Source organism: Anolis sagrei, chromosome 2 (genome assembly GCF_037176765.1).
Source record: "Anolis sagrei isolate rAnoSag1 chromosome 2, rAnoSag1.mat, whole genome shotgun sequence".
NCBI lineage: Eukaryota > Metazoa > Chordata > Lepidosauria > Squamata > Dactyloidae > Anolis > Anolis sagrei.
The window spans coordinates 221699733-221720020 of record NC_090022.1 but is presented as its reverse complement, the minus strand read 5'-3'; the positions used below and the strand labels follow the sequence as shown (position 1 = coordinate 221720020).

At 37.3% G+C, this 20288-nt stretch overlaps 1 protein-coding gene across 4 annotated transcripts in view; it reads right to left on the bottom strand.

Annotated features, from left to right (window-relative positions):
• PIP5K1B (phosphatidylinositol-4-phosphate 5-kinase type 1 beta) overlaps positions 1-20288 on the bottom strand; it is a 113362-nt gene that overhangs the window by 15074 nt on the left and 78000 nt on the right. For all 4 annotated transcript variants that reach the window (XM_060762242.2, XM_060762243.2, XM_060762245.2 and 1 more), the window contains 8 exons: positions 19670-19822; positions 17755-18054; positions 10155-10366; positions 9580-9663; positions 9253-9301; positions 7792-7876; positions 4580-4735; positions 3105-3249 (listed from right to left, as the gene is read on the bottom strand). In XM_060762242.2, the coding sequence (XP_060618225.2) occupies positions 3105-3249; positions 4580-4735; positions 7792-7876; positions 9253-9301; positions 9580-9663; positions 10155-10366; positions 17755-18054; positions 19670-19822 (1184 nt within the window). The remainder of the gene's footprint in view (positions 1-3104; positions 3250-4579; positions 4736-7791; positions 7877-9252; positions 9302-9579; positions 9664-10154; positions 10367-17754; positions 18055-19669; positions 19823-20288) is intronic.

Below are 20288 nucleotides of genomic sequence, written 5' to 3'. Positions count from 1 at the left end.
AAAGTTTTGCCTCCTGTATCACAAAAAGGTTACATGTAGCAAAAGTTGCTACAGGTCATAGCCTGAACCATCCTCTACGCAAAACTACCATTCAATATAGTCATCATCAATTTGTACACATTTGTGCCACCATTTCACCCAGGCATCAAAACCATTTTGGAAAAATTTAGAGTTTGGCTTCGTTTTAACGTCATTCAATGCCAGATTACACAGAGAGGCCAGAGATCCTCTGAAAGACAACCTATGTGGTTTCAGATTCAATTACTTGAATGACGTTTTTATATTCCAGTATTTGGTTTTAAAAGACTGCAGAAAGATTTTAAACTGTACAGGAATAAAACACGCTCAGTAAAATCTATCACTGAATTCCCTCTGCCAGTTACATGTACCCATCTCAAAATTGTGCATGAACTTTTTAATAACAGCTTGAAGAGGGAGAGGGAGAGCATGAAGATAAGTATCAGCATCTAAAACAATGACTTCTTTCATCACAAGACTTTACTGAACATCATACAGGTTTTATTGTTTTCTATGTAACCGTAATTAAAATGTTGCATTAAACAACAATGCTTTTTCTATTCTTGATTCCTCCTTTTAAATGAAAGGCAGACAGAGATGGACAGACAAGTAGATGAGAGATAGGTAGACACTAGACAGTTATTAAGAATGCTTAATAAACATCTTTATAAATAAATTAGCAAACTGTTTCATCTTCTGCCACCTTCGTTATGCTCAACATAAAAGTTAGCTCTATCCAAGGTTGCAGTTCAGTATATTGTATTGTCAATATCCCTATGCAGATATATACACACACACACAATATTATTGCTTCTGGTGTGAGAGAATTGGCCGTATGCAGAGACGTTGCCCAGGGGATACCAGAATGTGTTACCATGCTGTGGGAGACGTCTTTTAATGTGCCTGCATAGGAGGCAGGGGCTGACAGTCAGGAGCTCACCCCATCTCACGGATTCGAACCGCTAACCTACAGGTCAGCAGTTCAGCCAGCACAAGGGTTTAACCCACTGCACCACACCGACTCCCTTGTATATACATACACATACATATATAATTTATTTATATTATTATATTAATATTACCATATATTTATCACTAAACCACTGTATCATTATCATTATTACTATTAATATAATTGATTTATATAAATATTGGTGTGTATGTGTATTGTGTGAGTGTATGTGTCTATTTCACTGGGTTTCTGAATGTAGGAAAAGGCTGGTCCATTTTCCTCCACCCCCTTTGTATTTCCATGAGTCATGCAGCAAGATGAAAGGTAATTCTTTGTAATAATTTTCTTTTTTATAATGACAGATTTTGGTACCTATATTTGTAAAATACGTTGAAATAATCATGTAAACTTTAGCATTAAGGCTACTGCTGTGGATGATAGCATGTAAGAACTCCATCTTTATCAGTGTGGCCCAATGTGAGTTATTTACAGTCTTTCACAGGAAGAAAATTGTGTGGAACAGGAAAGACTGACAGAGGAATTGCATCTTGTACTAATATCAGCCCATCTTGTGCAAAAATGACATTGGCTTTGGAAGTTGTTGTTGTTGCTGCTGCTGTTGTTGTTAACATCATGCCTATCCCACTTTATTTCTCAAAAAAGAAACCCAAAACGACCAGCATTAAAAACAGTACAATATATAATTTAAAACTTTAAAAACATGCAGTTACATCCATTTCATGCAGTCAAAGTGGGACTTTGATTCCACTTTGCCCCCTAAATATGATGGTATTCAATGCAAACCCTGTTAGTACATGTTTGATAAAACTATATTTGATAAAACTGAATTTGAGATGGAAAATTAATAGGCCTCCTTATGTAACCAATTTAAGCTACAAAATATGGATCTGTCTCTTAACTGTTTTATCAAATTGTTTATTATAATCATTTGAGATTACTAGATTGCAAGACAACACTAGGTTGATTGGATGTAGATGATGAATAATCTGACATTGAAGAAATACTGTATGTACAAATAGTTTGTGAACACAGATACTGATATAAATATGACTTTAACATACATTTGATCCTTCTGCACCAGTTTAAAAGCATAAAAAGTAATTTTCCATTTAGAGCATGTCAATGATTTTTTGTTGGAATTTAAAAGGCATGTTCAGACAATTTTTCCAAATGAAAAAGAAGTCTGTAGGATTATGTCTTTTTAAAAGGCAGCTTTCCAGAAAGCCTTACTGCACTTACAAGCATAAGTTTTAATGTAAACAGCTGGAGGCTGTCACTTCAGTCAGCTTATCTTCAAAAAGAGGCACTCAGCACCTTAATTGTGCTTAGCACTGGTGCTTCAGTCACACAGGAGGAAGCTGACATATATAACCTAAACACATTTCAAATACTTTCCCCTGAGATGAACATATGAAAAAAATGCTCGAAAACTCAATTATTTGGAGAGGAAATACTGAGGCCATCAAACCCAGATTATATGCTTTGAACAGGATTATATGAGTCTACACTGCCAGATAATCTGGGATTTTTTTTGTCGTGTCAGGAGTGACCTTAGAAATTGCAAGCCGCTTCTGGTGTGAGAGAATTGGCCGTCTGCAAGGACGTTGCCCAGGGGACGCCCGGATGATTTGATGTTTTATCATCCTTGTGAGAGGCTCCTCTCATGTCCCCGCATGAGGAGCTGGAGCTGATAGAGGGAGCTCATCCACCTCTCCCCGGATTCAAACCTGCAACCTGTCGGTCTTCAGTCCTGCCGGCACAGGGGTTTAAGCCACTGAGCCACCTGGGAATATAGGGCAGTGTTGATCCAGTTCAAGACTTAAGACAACTGTCTAGGGACATGGTTACCGTTGGGCTTTAAGGTGCAGTCAGTGTTTTCTCTAACTCTTCTACAACTTCATGGTAAATCCGGTGGGTCAATTAGTCAGCAGTCAGCTAGAAAGCTGCAGGTTCAGACCCAGTCAACACCAGCTAGAAAGCTGCAGGTTCAGAGCACTTTGGTATGCTTAGAATGTAATCTGTAATGAGTTTGTTTGTTCTTTTCAGTATTACATATAAATCAGAATATGACAAGGTGGGGAGAAAGAAGTACAGAAACAAATTCAGTATTTACCTGCTAGAATAAAACCTAGATCCATCTTGTTGATATTGGTCATCTGCAAACAGGGAGGAAGAAGAAATTGTGGTCGCTAAAGAAGCTGCTTCAAACAGAGAGGCTGAGCTTGGCACTAAATCTGGTCTGTGTCGGGAGGCTAATACTGAAGGGGAAAAGAAAGAGAAGCAAGAAAATAACGTTAGAAAATGTTCACAGAAAACACTACAAGCTTACTTGCAGGAAACAGACATGCAATACTGGTACACACAATGGGTAAGTTCATTGTGATAATCCAGAATTTCTTAGGCCATGTATTATGAAAGGTGTGGGGATTTGTAAAAAAGCACCATGATGTAATAGGTTGACTGGAAACGCATGTGTTGGCAGCTGAATTCTGACTGGCTACTGTTTCTAGCTTGCTGCTGAGAGAAACGGTTTTAACTGCCATTTTTCATCTCTGAGAGTGAAGAGAGCACTGACTGGAAACAGCCTGGAAGGAAATGGCTGCCAACTCTCTGAAGCCTGATCATTTCTAAGACATGGAGCATATTTTAAAGACTGTTTAAAAGAACTGTTTATTCCCTCTGTTCTCTGTAAGAATTCAGAGAGACTGCTGTATATATTGTTGCTCTGTTTGACCTTTTGAACTGAAATAAAGTTACTGTTACTTGTTACACAAATCTGAGTGACACATTATTATACTGCAGGGTATTATTTTGGTTCAGAAACAGTGGTAGAGCTTCTGTTTATTTACATTTACAACCTCCAACAAAAGGCATGAGTCTCATAGATTGTTATGCCTTTTTGGTCTCTACGATACTAGCTGTGGGGTTCGAGGGTATTAATAACATCTGATTTACAAAATTTCCCTGTTGCACCAAAACTAAAGAATTGGCTTAATGTTCATAAATAACTCCAGGAAAACATAGAGTAGTCTCGCTTATCCGACACAAACAGGCCAGCAGAACATTGGATAAACGAAAATGTCGGATAACATGGAGTCTCCTACTGTTACCCGTCTGACGCGGTGCTAGACACCTAGAATACTAAAACAGAGACTCAAAGGACTGCGACAAGGCAACACCCCAGGGTTAGAGCGGCCCAGCAGAAAATGCCCAGATGCAGAAGAGGAGAGTGGAAATCACAGAGAGAAGGAGGGAGGACGCTTCCATTCCTGTCTCTTTTCCTCCTTTACTCCTTCCTACTCCTCGTCTTGTCTTTTAAAATTACTGGGAATGGAGAGAGAGTTGGGGAGCACTCCTTTAATTGAAGGGAAAATGCTGGAGGAAAAGGGGGCATCGGATAAGAGCATTGGATAAGACGGAATGTCAAATAAGTGAAGGTTGGATATGTATAAGTGTGAATATGAGCCAGAATCTTTGTACCAAAATCAGTGCGCAAAAAATAAAAAGTGAGGAGGGACCAGGAACATTTTTCACTTGTGCATAAACCATTTTTTAAAAAGAGCAGTTCAGCAATTCTTAAAGCATTACCTTCTTCATCAAGACTACAATAGCTCTGTCCCTCTGTAAGCAAGTCATGTTTTTCATCTTTCCAGTCATGGCTAACCACAGATACAAATTCCTGTGATGTCGCTTTAAGAGCAGCAATGGAATTACATCTTTTCTTGGAGGGAGAGGACTTTAAGGCTGTGTTAAAAGGGGAGAAAATCAAGTCAGGTATGGACTGTTATAATAAGAGGCAGAATTTCATATTGCTTATATAAGCTATTTCACAATCTTTTGTTGTTCAAACTCATAACTGTGCTTGCTGTCATGAACGAGGCTTGATCGGATTACTAAAATAATTGCCATTATTTTATAACTTTATGCAAGAATGTAACTACCTTCTGAAAACTCTGCAATATAGGCCAGTATAAATCTGAGAAATATTGGCTTCCAGGGATAGAACAATAAAACTTGAATTGAACTTTTTGATGGCAAAAGTCTACTAAGAGGAAATGTATTTGCTATAATTTCACCACATATCTTCACCTTCATTTTACAACATCAAAGATTTTATGATAATATAAACCCGAATCCTCTTGGAAACACATTTATTGAGGAAAAGACTGTTTGGCTCAAATTGTAATCCAAAACAAATATTAAATGTAGATGACTATTCTGGTATTCAAAACTATTGTAAAAGAAAGGTCAACAGGTTTTAGTGAACTAACTCAATGTGTATATTTTGTAGGAAAGACAAATATGGTACTGACGCCTATGTGTCAGAAAACATCTGTATCTAATGATCTGTAAGATCAGTACAAGGTTAGACACTGCTGCTCACGCAGTTATTACAACATGTGATTTCAAGGCCTATTTGCAGTGAGTTCTTCTTATTGGCATGTACACAACAAGGTCCTGCAACAGGGTGGTCTTCAGCGATGGAGACCTTTGGGTGCCTCCCAAATTCCTATCAATACTTCACCACCTGCTGGGTCAAGAAATGCAAATTCTGCACATGTGTTCCTTCTTTACAGCAGACTGAAGGCATTTGAGAGGGATGTGGGAAAGTATGCAGACACCTGACATTTTCTATAGCAGTCCGGCATGCTAACTGGCATATTACACAGAGGGGGTTGTGTGCTGAAGGAAGGAAAGGCTTGGCAGTAATCCTACGGCAGGAATGGGAAAATGTGTAGCTTTCCAGATGTTGCTAGACTTAATTTCCGTCAGCTCTTGCATTAGTATACCAACCCTGACAAATAACACTACATAATCAGTCAGTCAACCAACCAATCAATCAATCAATCAATCAATCAACACATTTGTTGTACTAGCCAAAGACCATGACAGAGAAGTATAAAATATATAGAACGTTCAAGATAAAAAAGACAAAAGACAGTAACAAAAGTTATTACCAAGCTTATATAAAGAATAAAAACATTTCAATATCTAATGTGGAAATCAAATTAATACTTTGAGCCTCTATGGTAATTTTCATCTAACAACAACAACAACAACAACAATACACTTGATTTATATTCCACACTTCTCCCCTAGGGGACTCAGAGCATTTAAATACATAGGCAAACATTCAATGCCTTTACAATCATATACAATAAGACACACAAACACAAACAAAGGCAGAGGCTTCTCCTTTCATTTCTGGCTTCTGGCTCTGGGGAGGTGCTTTCCTCTATTTTCAAGCTGAGGAGTCTATGTTGTCACCTCCTGGTTGTGTGGCCCGAAAGACTGCTTGGAGTGTCTCTTTGCCCTTTCCCGATGAAGTGGTACCTATTTATCTAGTCACATTTGCATGTTTTTGAACTGCTAGGTTCAAACTGCCAACCTTCAGGTCAGCAGTTCAGCAGCACAAGGGTTTAACCCACGCATAGGCAAGCTTTGGCCCTCCAGGTGTTTTGAACTTCAACTTGCACAATTCATAACAGTTAGGAATTGTGGGAGTTGAAGTCTAAACCACCTGGGGGGCCGAAGTTTGCCTACGCCTGGGTTAACCCATTGTGCCATTTAGCTCTCTCTTTTCTTGTAGCCAAAGCAAAACAAAAAAAGCCTCTTTAAGCACTACATAATTATTGGAATCTCTCAGAAAAAAAACAAGAGAGTTCCCACTCCCATTTGTGAGGAAAGGTTTCAGAATTTTTTTTATCTGGGATCACTATCCAGGGGAACAGTTTAGCATGCAATGCACAGCTCATGCCCACAGGGGTGTTGTGCACAAACCTGTGCACAGGTATTCACACAATTCTTGAATATAATGCTTTATTATGACTAAAGATAACATCTATTAGGTTACACACATCCAGGCTGCAAAGCTTATTAGGTTCATTGATAAGCATTTAGGACAGGATGCTGTTGCCTACTGTGTCAGTGGAATATCAGAAAAATTACAAAATTGTATAACAGTGATACAAGGCCTTTATGAACTGAATCATAGGCAGAATGCACTATCGCAAAACATTACAGTGGCTTATGAGGATGGTCTATGCATTTTATTAATCAAACAGAAACTGTTAGGAAATCTGAGATGACATGCATCATGACCAAAGCAACCCTATAGGATGGGACCAAGACTCGAATGGGTCCAGTGGCATTTTCCAAACAGCAGGCAGGCAGATTTTGGAAGTCCACAGCACAGCACGAAGAAAGCAGCTCTCTCCTAATGTTTGCTTCCCAACAATGGCTACTAAACACGAAGATTGAAATTTGCATCCATTATCAGAGGCAATGTAAGTTGTTGGGGGAATGCAAGAAGGAAGATGCAGTTGCATTCATGCCCTACTGTCATGCCTTACCACAGACATCTGGCTGCTTACTGTGTGAGCAGAATGCTAGATCTTCAGTCTGATCCGGCATGGCTCATGTTATTATAATTTTAATGTTTCACACAGGCTTCAACCTCCTTTCTTTTACTATGTATGTGAGTGTCACTGAAGCTGGTGCCATACCACAAGCCATTGGCTGCTGATCCATTGAGTTTCCAGGAAAGGAAGAATAGCTGTTGCCAAATTGGTACGAATTGGTGCTGATTCCTAGAATATTAGTTTTTTCCCCCATTCCTGCACACCAGCCAGAGAGGCAGCCTATTTAGAACAACTTTTCCTAACCTTGTGCCCCAGCCAACTTCAGATTCCCCCAGCCTATGTCCAACAAATGAAGCATAAACTGATAGTTCCCAACACAAGTTAGAATGTACACAGCGTAAGAGTTAACAGAAAGTTAATAAACTGACATACACTTACTTTGATTCTTTTTGAACACTCTGGAACTCATAAACTTTAAAAATCTGTCAGCGTAAAAACTTGGTCTATGCACTGAAACAGTGTCCTGCAAAGAAGGGAAAAAGTTATTAAGATTAGGATATTTAGAAAGAGAAAAGGAAAAATAAGACTACATGGTTTACAGAAGGAAAAGTTCTTAAATTAATATAATATAAACATTATTGTATTGATATTTTAATTCTATGTTTTAATGTCTAAATGTTGTTTATGCTTTAATGTTTTAATGTGGTTAGTGTTTTTAATTTATAGTCATACTTTATGGTCTAGATAATATGCTTTGGTTTTCACATGTATGTATGACATTGAATGCTGGAAACCGCTCTGAGTCCCCTCACACCTCACGGGTGAGAAAAGTGGTATATAAATGCGGTAAAAGGGTAAATAAAGTTGTGAAACTTTCAGAAGGTGATCTAATCCAAATCCATTATTTCTCTTTTGCTATCCAGTTACCACTGGAAAAAAGTTATGGCTCATCTTGAATCCACTGAATATGACAATTATTTACAAAAAACACATTTGAAAACGCCTTGTCAAGGAAAGTTTGAGATCATTATCTCTATTTAGCTACCAAAATGTTTTCTCTAGGGTAATTGTGAGGTCTTTAAGCTTTCTCTAATCAGAGCAAAGACACAAAACTAGATGTAATCTGAATAAATGTTGGGTTCCTATATAGATACAAGTTTGATCGGGATAAAAATAGGTTTCCACATTGGGTAAGTCATAGATACTATGATTTTCAGGGAGGCTATGAGGTTGTGTATCATATACAACTTCAGTGTTGAAATTGTTTTTGGATTGTGTTTCAAGCAACTATAATGACAAAAAACATGTCTCTCTAGCTTTTTATCATCAGTCAAAAGTAAATTTCTTGCTTCTCTATATCGTTCTCTATATTATTTCCATTACAATTAACATGGAAAGGGACTTATTTTGTCATTTTATTCAGTACAACACTCTCTCTGTGTGTATGTGTGTGATACACACACACACACACACACACACACACACACATATACACACACATACATACACAATATTGTATTAATAAACCACAACATTAATAAAATAAAGTATGTCCTCCACATTTACTGGTGTTAGGGGCCCATCCCCTTGCAAAAGTGGAAAAATGTGAATTAAAAAGCCCAACAGGGTTTTAGAAGTGTTCACCTTAGGAAACCCCAGGTTCCCCAGTGTGACTTTATGGTTAATTTCTGACAGACATTGACCATAAAATCATGCTGGAAAACCTTCAGCTTCCCCGAGAAACATAATCAAATCTGCAAAATGTACTTCCTGAAATCTGTAGGACTAACTGTCAAACAAATACTTTATTGATACCTGAAGCATACAACTGTCAATATGATAGAATAATTGACATAATATCAATATGCAAATATCCTGATAATCTTAAATATGACTTACTCCATCATAAACAAGTGCCTTCCAGGAATGTTCCAATTTCTTTATTAATCTGATGACACACCAACAAGAAATAGGTTAGTGGAATATGCAGCTTTATTTTACAAGATCATCACTGAAATGTAGCAAATTAAGAAGTATTCCATAATTATATTCTGAGCTAATAATAATAATAATAATAATAATAATAATAATAATAAATTTTATTTCTACCCCACCACCATCTTTTTAGCTGCCCCAAAGGGACTTGGGGCGGCTAACGAAGTACAGTGAAGTGCCACATATAAACAATACATAGATCTAAAAATGATAAAACCATGAAATTACTACCTGTAAGACTGTAGGATATCAATGATGCCCATGAACAGTAGCAGCTTTTCTCCTCTGTGGCTTTTAGCTGGAATTCCTCCCATTCTGATGGTAGCAAAAATATTTGGATATAAGACATTATTTCAAAAAAAAAAATATCACCAGTGAAATTTAACTGAAGCAGAAGACCCCATGCTATTCAATCTGAACACTACATACCAGTGGCAAATAAATAAGGGAAGCAAAGTCTCTTTCCACCTGCTTATATACATAATTGTGCTCAATTAAGTCACATAGTTTGTTCTTCCAATCATACTACTGGTCGTTATTTATTACTCCTTTCCCAATACTAGTGTGCCATATTCCAGATGGATAGAGCCCTGAGTCTATAAGAAAGGGTGCATCATTCTACACCAGGCATGAGCTAACTTTGGCCCTCCAGGTGTTTTGAACTTTAATTCCCACAATTTCTAACACCCGGTAGGCTGTTAGGAATTGTGTGAATTGAAGTCCAAAACACCTAGAGGGTCAAAGTTTGCCCATGCCTGATATAGAAGTATGAAGGGTCTTGAAGCATACGTTTCTAAAGGACTTACGTGTTAGTGCTCTCTGTGATGACACAGTCCCCAGATTTTCCTGGACCCTGTATCGATTCCATAGCGGTAGAATAGAGAACTCTTTGTCCTGCTGGGCGTTTTGAATCAGAGGTGTTCTGAGAAGTCTCCCCTTCTCTCTCTTTTGCAGCGTTGTCCAGTGTGTGGATTCCAAGAAGTAAACTGTAATCCATAATTTTAAAGCTTTCCAATACCTAGTAAAATATTTTTTTTTAAAAAAGAGTGACTATCATTATATTTCAAAATCCATAGCTATGCTGTAGCCATAGTTATAGAGTACATATACAGCTATGCGGTAAATATATAAACTGCAAAATTCATATCCAAATGATAAAACATCAAAAAATACACATAAAAAGTGCAACTTCTCTACTAGTCATCTGCACTACAGAATGATGTGTACTATAAAAAGGTTACACAAAATAATTGAGAATCTAGAACCCAGTAATCTGAAAAAAAATCTATAAAGCAAAAACATTCTCCTCAGCATTTCAGAAAAGCTCAGCTAAAAGGTAATAACTCTAAAATAGTAATAGTGATAACCATGCATAATGGAAAGCAGGTAGTATTCATACCAGTTTTTTAAAGTATTACTATTAGTATTAATACTAATCTAAAACAGATAATAAATTGTATTACTATGCATTGGGGCACTTCTTATTTATGGCTAGAAATGTTATTGATCACTAATAAGGCAGATTCCGGTGAAATCAGTGAAATTTATTTTATACAACTAGGATACATTTGTATAATTTACGACGTCTATAACTCACGTTTAAGCAAAATGGCTCCCCAAGCTACACTGCAAGTAGATGGATATGTGGTAAAATCGAATATTCATGGCTCACACTGTTTTAAATTCAAATATTTCCTCCTTATGCTTGATGTAGTTTGTCTAGCAAGTTCATCCACCCTGTGCATTTTTTAAAATTAAAGTCAACTGCTGTACCTTACATTTGATTGACTATGTAGTCTGACTATCACAGAGAGCAAATCCTCCCTTGTTCTATATGAGTGAAAGGCACATCTAGTTTGACTCTAATGCACACATTCGTCAATGTGTACAGAAAAGTCCAATTCATGAATTCTCTTTATCTACCAAACCAGAATTACTTATACAGAAACTAAAAATTGCTGGCTATGTTTTGATTTGCAGTTATTCTTTAACAAGTACAAACTGGTTTAATTTAGAGAGAAAGCAGATATTCTATTCAACCTTGTTAAATTAGATTTTCCCTCTATAAATGAACAGTTGCATTTAGCTGCAGGCACAGTATATATACCCTAAGGGTACCAGGTCTTGTCTGATTTTGGAAGCTAACCAGACTCAGCTTTTGTTTTCACTCGGATGGGAGACCCTTCCTGCCTTTCCTCCCCTCTGTTCCGCATACAAAGAATAGGAGATTGAGTGAAGTCAGATGTGTTTATAAGCATGCACAAACACTGTCTGAGAGTACTTCAGTACTACTACTACTACTATGCATGTTTAAGCACACAATACAAATATCCAAACATCATATGAAATATGTAAAGTTAGAAGTACATGGTGTCATACCAAGTGCTTCTATCAGTGCAATAGGGCCACAAAGTGGAGTCTATGACATGCGAGTGTGGAGAAGAGCAAACCACATACCACATACTATAATGTAACCTGAGCTCTGCCACATGCACAATGGAGGACCTTCTTATAGCAACACCAGAGGCACTCCAAGTGGCCAGCTACTGGTCAAAGGACGTTTATTAGAATGCCAAGTTTTTAAAAATATACATTACAATGGTATCCTTGGTTCACTTCTGATACGATAAATAAATAAATAGTGCAATTATATGTTAGTGTATATAATTTTCCCAACAAAATCTCTTCACATATCATAAAATTGTACTCTGGGCGGTTGGGAAACCTTCTGGAATAAATTTTCAGGGTATGTGAAATGCTCTGTTCAGGGACTGGTTTACAGGGAGAAAGTCCTGTTTTACTCTCCAAATGCCGCTGAATTTATTCCACAACATTCAATATTCAACATAAAACTCAATAAGAAAGCAGTGCTTCAAAATACCTAACTTTAAAAAGGAATGCAGAGCTTGTGTTCTTATCTCAAAATTTAGAGCAGCATACAGAGATAGACATTTCCTTTATCACATCCCTAGAGTCCTTTAAGTCAGTTTCACTTCAGAAGCCACTGGCATGGTGATTGTAGTGTTCTCAAATCCCCAAAAGGGATGATCATGATTAACTATTCAGAGCACTTGATATACTACTGATCTGCAGTAACATCTACCCAGACAAACACAGACACACATATGTATGTATTGATGGCTGTGAGTATCTCTAAAACAAACAGCATAATGCAGTAATACTAGAGGCATAGTTTTGGATTTTCATAGGACATGTTTTCCCAAAGCAGATGATGGACAACAATATTTTTCTCAATTTTTATTCTAAATCATGTGGAAAAAATTAAGCCTGCAGAAAACCAAAATGAAAACGCCAGTGATAAAGGCTTTTGCGAGGTATCTTTGCAGATTTTCTGCAAAAGTGGAAAAGATACAAATCCTCTACCCCTTTAACCTGGGAGAACACCTTTCTAGGAATTTCCAGATCCTCCACCATGGCCGTAGTGGTTACCTGCTCCTAGACGTTGACCACAGAATCATGCTGAATGAACTACAAAGTCTAAAGATATGTTTTCTGTAGGAATCTCTAAATCCTCTAACACTAGTCTATGGTCAACGTCCAGCAGAATTTGGCCATCGAGTCACACGGGAAGACCTAGAAATTCCTACAGAGAACATATTAAAGAGAATTTCCTGAATAACCAAAATGTGAATGTGGAGGGCCTACTGTACTTCAGCATTTGACAATGTAACAAATGGATTAAATTTAAAGTCAAAGTGTTTATAGCTTCTCCATCTTTCTAATGCAAGGAGTATTAATATTTGACAGGACACAATGGAAACTGAAGTAGGTACAGTAGGCTCTCGGTTAACTTAAACTCAACTAACTGGCCAAAAAAAAAAAAATCAAAGTAATAATACTACATTCACAAATATGTTTTTGTAATACAGTTAAAATGTGTTACATTTTTTAAAAGCATTCTTATGTTCAATTACGCTTACTTCCAGATGTAAGAGGATGGCCTGAGTTCAAAAGTTTGGAGGAAAAAAAGATTGTTTCATGAAAGATAAACCAATGTTTCATTTTGGGTGTTAGCTAATTCTGTTAGGGGAAAAATGCCCCAGTTGTAATTCTTTTTCAGGAACATGTTTTGTTTGGGAAAGGAATAATCAATTCTGTCTGGTATGAAGCTACCATCTGCACAAATCGCAAGAGCATCCTGCTGGTACATACACTGCTTCAGGGTTTAGAACAACTCCTTTCACTCAAATATTGGAAACACGAAGGAAAACACATATTGACCTGATTTCCCAAAGCCTGGGATCAGGAACTATTTATGTGTGGAATGAAAGAGGGAAGATACACAAAGAAATGCAATATTCTATTGTGATGAGACCATTTCCTGAATATTATTCTAATCACAAACACATATCATGGAGATGGCTGATGAAAACTGTGTTGGAGGTCCAAGCAGATGGGAGCAAGAAGTGGAAAGCAGATGTAGGGAACCCAGGACACAATACAAATAAACCCCTTATCCATGGACTTGATACCTACTGTTTCATATATGCATACTCAAAAGAATATCCTCCCTCAGAATCATTTGTGAATCTCTCTAGGTCCTACAGTACTATTCTATGATATGCTTCCAGCCCAAGTATGGTGAAAATATAGGGTTCACTATTATTGCCCATGACTTCAATATCCATGAGGCAGATGGTCTTGGAACGTATCCAACACAGATGCAAAGGGCATACTGTACTCTGATATATGAGCCTTCTTTAGAATATTCCCCCCCCCCTCTCCCTCTAGCAAACTGAACTTCAAGGTACCAGTCTTGCCTACCCTGCTGCCAATACTTCCTTGGTTTAGAAACAACACACCCAAATGCCTGGTGGCGGAAATAAAAGTTGCCTATCTTCCTTCCTTCTCAGGCAAAGGACACTACTAATGAGATGTTTTGTTTCCAAGCTGAAGGATTTAGCTGCAATTCAACAAACCAAGGGAGGCAGAAAGGGTATTTCCAAACATAAATCACATACATGAAACAAATAGACACTAACATAACTAGGCGTCTTTGTTTCGTGCTCCTTTTCTATCACTGTCTTTGATCAAAGTCTACATACAGAGAAGAAATCTGGATCAATTGCAGTACAGGGCTGTGAGTAATGATATGAAAAATTGTGATGACATTTATGCACCTATCCCTTAGATTTGACAGTCATAATCATAACTCCAGTATCTCTACTGTTTCCATTACATTTCTGCACCATGTGGAACTTCAACGCTGCCATCTGCCTAGTCCATAAATTTAAGAAATATTTGGTGCAGTTGGCTATTTCATTTTATTAGACCAAATACTAATAAAAAAACTTGAGTGAGTCAAGCAATTTTGTGAATATATTTCTAAATCTGCTTTTGTGTAGTTCCAAACAGTGTCCTTAGACCAGAAATGACTTGCAAGACAGAGTTTTGAAGACGCTTCCACTTGCTCCCTTCCACAGGATGTATATGTGGATCCAAAGCAAACCAAACCAAGGCAAAGCAAAAATAATAGAATTGAACTGAAGTACTTGTGTATTTGTCCACTTCTGCTATTATATAGGAGCCCTACTTACGCGGAAGTAGAGAATGAGTAAACAAGTTGACACACATACATATCATGTTAGAAGACACTAGAACAGGTCATTCAGGCATTATTTCAGGATCTGAATTTGTAATGAAGACCATAAAGATTCCATTATATTACATATTATCTACAGATTTGCCTCAAGCAAAGAATCCATAAATTGTAACATAAATATTTTCACATACATGGACTACAGTGCAATCCTGTGAGTGTAATATATTTTGGGCACTTTTACAAGTAATAATTAGCAAGGAAATAATAGGTTGGCATCTATCACGAGTTTGTAAACAGCCTGGAGCAGAGTTGCAAAATAGCCTTTTCACGCATTACATAAGAAACTACTACTAGCTCTTCTTCTGTTTACTCTGCTTTTCAAAATACCAAAGTAACCTCTTTATTTTCACTGGGGTACATTTTCTATAACCTCATAGTTCTCTTACTACAATTAACCTTTTGACATTATAAGAGTGAAAGGGACATATGGGTCTCCAAACAGAGATGCTTATGCACTCTGCACAATCACTAATAGCTTGAGTTCATAGAATATTCATTTCTAGAGACTGGGATAAGGAACAATGCCCTCTGTTAGTAAAAAAATGTCTGGTGAGCATGCAGCTGATTATTAGATCATCTCAACTTCACGCTCAAAATCCAAACAAAAGGTGGCTTCATGTCCACTAACAAGGCTTGACATGGTGCTTCAGAGTGCCAACAAACATGACCCTCTTCCCATGAGGGGATGCCCTTGTCGTCCTATCATTCCACATCAGCCATGCTGTTTTCTAATTAAAATATTTCCATGTATTGCAGATGAGATGATCATATTAAGTTTTCTATATGCCCTATGAGCCTTCCCTCACTTCTTTAATTTCTTCTGCACATTCAACAGACTTATCCTGCTGTGGAATTGGAATGGAAATCCTTCCACACCCACATGTAAGAATTTAAATGCATTTTTGTTCATATCTGATTATCTTATATATGAGGATTCCCCCCTTCTTTTCTTTTCTTTTTTTCTAAAAAAAAAGCTATTGAACCGCTTAGTATCAGTCTCCCACATAGGTAGTGCAGTATAGTGGTTTGAGTGTTGGGTTTAATTCCTACTCAACCATGAAAACCACTGGGTGACATTGGACATATCACTCTCTCTCAGGTTCAGAGGAAGGCAAGGGCAAAGCCCTTTTAACAAATCATAAGAAAACCATATTATAAGTCACTATAAATCAAAATGACTTGGAGGTTCACACCACCACCATAACTCTAATCACAGGATAACAATAATAACAGAAATGCAAGATAAAAGTAGTGCTACTTGAGAGCTGTACCTTTTGTTCTGCAGAATATCTTTTGTAAAAATGTTTACCTTGTGAAGTCACACTCTCCTCCTCCCCAATAAATGTTTAATTCGCCACAAAGCAAAACCAGTTTTTGTCTTCCTCCTGGGCCCCTTTCACACTAAACAACTGCAGCACTATGGTTATATTTTAAATACTACTGCTGCACTCCATAGAAACCTGGACTTGATAGTTTTGTGAAGCAGAGCAGCATGGTTGGGCACATAAATTCAGCTTTAAAAATTGCCTCTAATACATGGGACATTGACTTTTTTTAAAATGCAAGTGAATAGCAGGTGACTTCCAGATAATGTCCTTTTTTGGAAAAAAATAGTCTATATCTATTTGAATGAGGCTTGTGTTTTTTTGAAGCATTTGTAAAAACTAATTCATTTGTTCAGCATCCCTGCTATCTAAGCATGGTTCCAAATTTATTTATTTATTTATTTATTTACGACATTTATATGCCGCCCTTCTCACCCCGAAGGAGACTCATAAAGTTTTTCATAAAGCCTTATCAGTGTAATTTCAATTACAATGGCTGCACAATTCCATTCCAGACCTTTCATCCTCCCAGAAATCCCAGCCAGCTTGCCAGCTGTTAGGAACTGTGGGAGCTGGAGTTCAAAACACCTGGTAAAGAAGGCAGCATTTTTAGTTATGCCACCCCACATTTTGAGATGAGCCTTCCAAACAAGCTCATCTCATCTCTCAGTTCTTACAAACGTATTATTTCACCCTCCTAGGCAATTATAAAGAAATTTAAAAGTGAAATGCCTACAACAAGTTGAGGATGTATACAACAGAAGAAGAATGGCAACAGTTCAAAGATCTTACATTGCAGTTTGGAAAAATAAAGTGGATAGAGTTTTAAAAGAATGGGCAAATAGACATTTGGACATACATAAGCAAGATGATAAAGCAATAGGATTATCAAAGACACTGATGGAGAGGTGAAGCAAAACATTATCAATGTAGATATGCTATTACCAAAAGACTCAATAACCATGCAATCCTATCTAAGCGCATCTATTCAGAAATATGATCCACTCAGTTCAACAGGCATACACTGGATAAATGTGCATAAATAGGATTGCAACCTAAGACACGTTCAAGAATGTAAACTGAGCAAAACATAGAACCTAACTGCTCCCAACAAGGCTAAACAAAGAAGAGAAACACTCCTTGAATGCACCATTGTCTTCTATCCCATGTTGTACTTTCTATTCCTACTGCTGATTTTCTCTTCCTTTTGTGCTGTCTTAGGCATAAGCTATAGTTCTGCTAAAATGGAGAGGCAAACACCCACATGCAATCATTGTAAAACCCTAAAAAGAAATAAGGTCCTTTAAAATCTGTGTTGTTTTCAAAGCCATGGTGTGCAGAAAATGTATACATACTTTCTATCAATAATAGTCCATCCTTTTGTTGTGTTTCTGAAATGCCTTTTAAAGAAGCACTATGAATTGACAATAGATATTGCTAGCAGAATATTTCACTTACTCTGCAATCCCGCTGTAGAGTTTTCATTAGTGCACTGTAGGTTTCGGAGTCAAAATACAATCCTTCATGCATGTCTTGCAGAAAATCCAAATCTTTAAAGGTGGGGTTGGACTTCTCTCGCTCTTTCCTGGATGCTCTCCTTTTGTATGTTGAGCCTTTCAAGTCATATGTGAAATGCATTTTCAGTGCTCGAGGCAGAACATTGTTCATCACAACTATCCGGATATTAATACCCCCTGACTGGACGCAATATAGTCCATAAAATTTTGGCAAGAGTGTCCTTGGATTCTGGTTGAGATTCTTTAAAAAGAAAGCCAAAAAGAGCAATGAACACTTGCAATACAGCTCACGTCAGATTTCTATACAAATATAAATAGAAAATCAGATGTATTCCAAAGCAATACAGTTCAGGTCAGATTTCTATCAATATAAATAGAGAATCAGTTGTATTCCACACAATCTAGGCACTAATATTTAGGATGAGTAAGTCAAAATCTTTGTTACTCCTGTCCAAAACCACATAAACTTTAACAAATTATTTGTCAAGCAATCTCTGTTCTTATGACTGCTAAACAAAATATATTGTCAGGATATATTCATATTTTATTTGGAATAAGCTTTATTGAAGAGTTCTACATAAGTAAATACGCTTTAGTTTCAGCTATCATTCTTACTATTTGAAAAACTGCATCTCTGTACACAAACTAGCACAAAGACTGCAGTCAACGGAGGAGGCCCTCCTCTCAGTCCCACCCCCATCTCAAGCGTGGTTGGTAGGGTTGAGAGAGGGGGCATTCTCTGTTGTGGCACTCCTCCTCTGGAACTCATTCTCTAAAGAAATAAAAACAGCTCACTCTCTCCTCTCCATTAAAAAGCTTTTAAAAACTCTTATGCACCTTAGCATATGGAGAGGAGTAAGACTAGTACACCCTTACAGATATCCTTGCCTAGAAATTGGACACCTACTTCAGCCTACGGAAAATGTGTGTGATGAGTTATATTATGTTTATTTAAGTTCAATTATGTATTTTTTGTTCAGTTTTATAAGTTTATTTTGAGATTGTTTTGTCCACTGTTTGATTTATCATTGTTTGTTTTCGGCATTGAATATCTGCCATTTTGTTACTTTGAAACCACCTTGAGTCCCATCAGGAAGATAGAGCGGGGTACCAATAAATTGTTGTTGTTGTTGTTGTTGTTGTTGTTGATGATGATGATGCTATAAAGAGACTAGGAACTGTTTGCAGGATTGAATATTTGTTCCTTGCCAGATATTATTCTTAGCTGTATGTAAAATATGCAAGGAAAACATTTTTTTCTGGGGAGGAAACTCCCTATGACTTCACTCTCAAAGAGCATTGAGTCAGCACCACCTGCACTTCTTTTAAACCAGAACCTACAAGTTTCAATACTGTGTAGTGAAGAAGACTATAAAAAAGGCACATTCTGAAAGAAAGAAAAATAACAGGACAATCCTATAGGTCACAATAACACATGTTAATATGGTGCGGATTACTCATATAAATACAACTACTATGCCACAGAACAGGAAAACATAGTAGCATTGTAGAGGTGTTCTACCAATAATAAGATTAGTCACACCCATTAATAATAATATTATTATTATTACTTATTTGTTACCGGCCTCTCCTCATGGCTTGAGGCAGGGTATAACATAATTAAAACAAACAGGATGTTCAGTCATTACCCTTTAATTTCAAAATGAGCGCACTTTTCCCCTTTAAGATCCAACATAACAGCAAACATTGAGAAATGGGAAATTGGTATTCAAAATTCACAAGAAGGTAGGTAAGCACTGAATGAATTGTTAAAGGGCTAAATAAAAATGCACTCTCTTCCTTCTCCCTCCCAGAAAAAAGCAAGTAGGAGAAGCTGAGGACTTGAACTTATTTACCATGTAGTAGCCAGGCAACAGTTTCTGAAGGAACTCTGCTTCTTTGTGTTGAACTGTTTTGATTATGAACTCGTCATCACTGGTGACAAAGAACAAGGATCCACTCGCACCAGGGTTGGATAGTTCTATTAAAGGTTCGCTGCAAATTGAATACTGATCACAGAGACAAAAAGAAATTTAGTGTCAGTGTGGGTAATGAAAATGCAGAAGTCTATCCACCTCCTGAAAAATTAGGTTAATTATGAAAAATGCTAAGGATAGCTTCATGAGCCTCAATAACCTAAACATTCCACAGTATTCAACTAATCTGGAAAGTGCTTGCCAGTAGGAAAACAAATGTTTCTACTTTAGAAACAGGTTCTTCCTCATTTTCACAGCATGCTTCCTTCGTCAGGACTGACACACAAGTCATTTGTAAGACATTACTGCCGCTGATTTAAATGCTATCCTTACTTGTACAATTGGCAAAAACTGGGCAAGAGCAGAGACATTTTCTTTTGCAGAGAATTCCCCTTCTCTGCAAAAGCAGGTACTTAGGAAACATTCCTGGCAGACTGTAAGCACTCTCATAAGTGGCCAAGTGGAGCTGGATTTAGCTACTTTGCTAAATCTAACATAA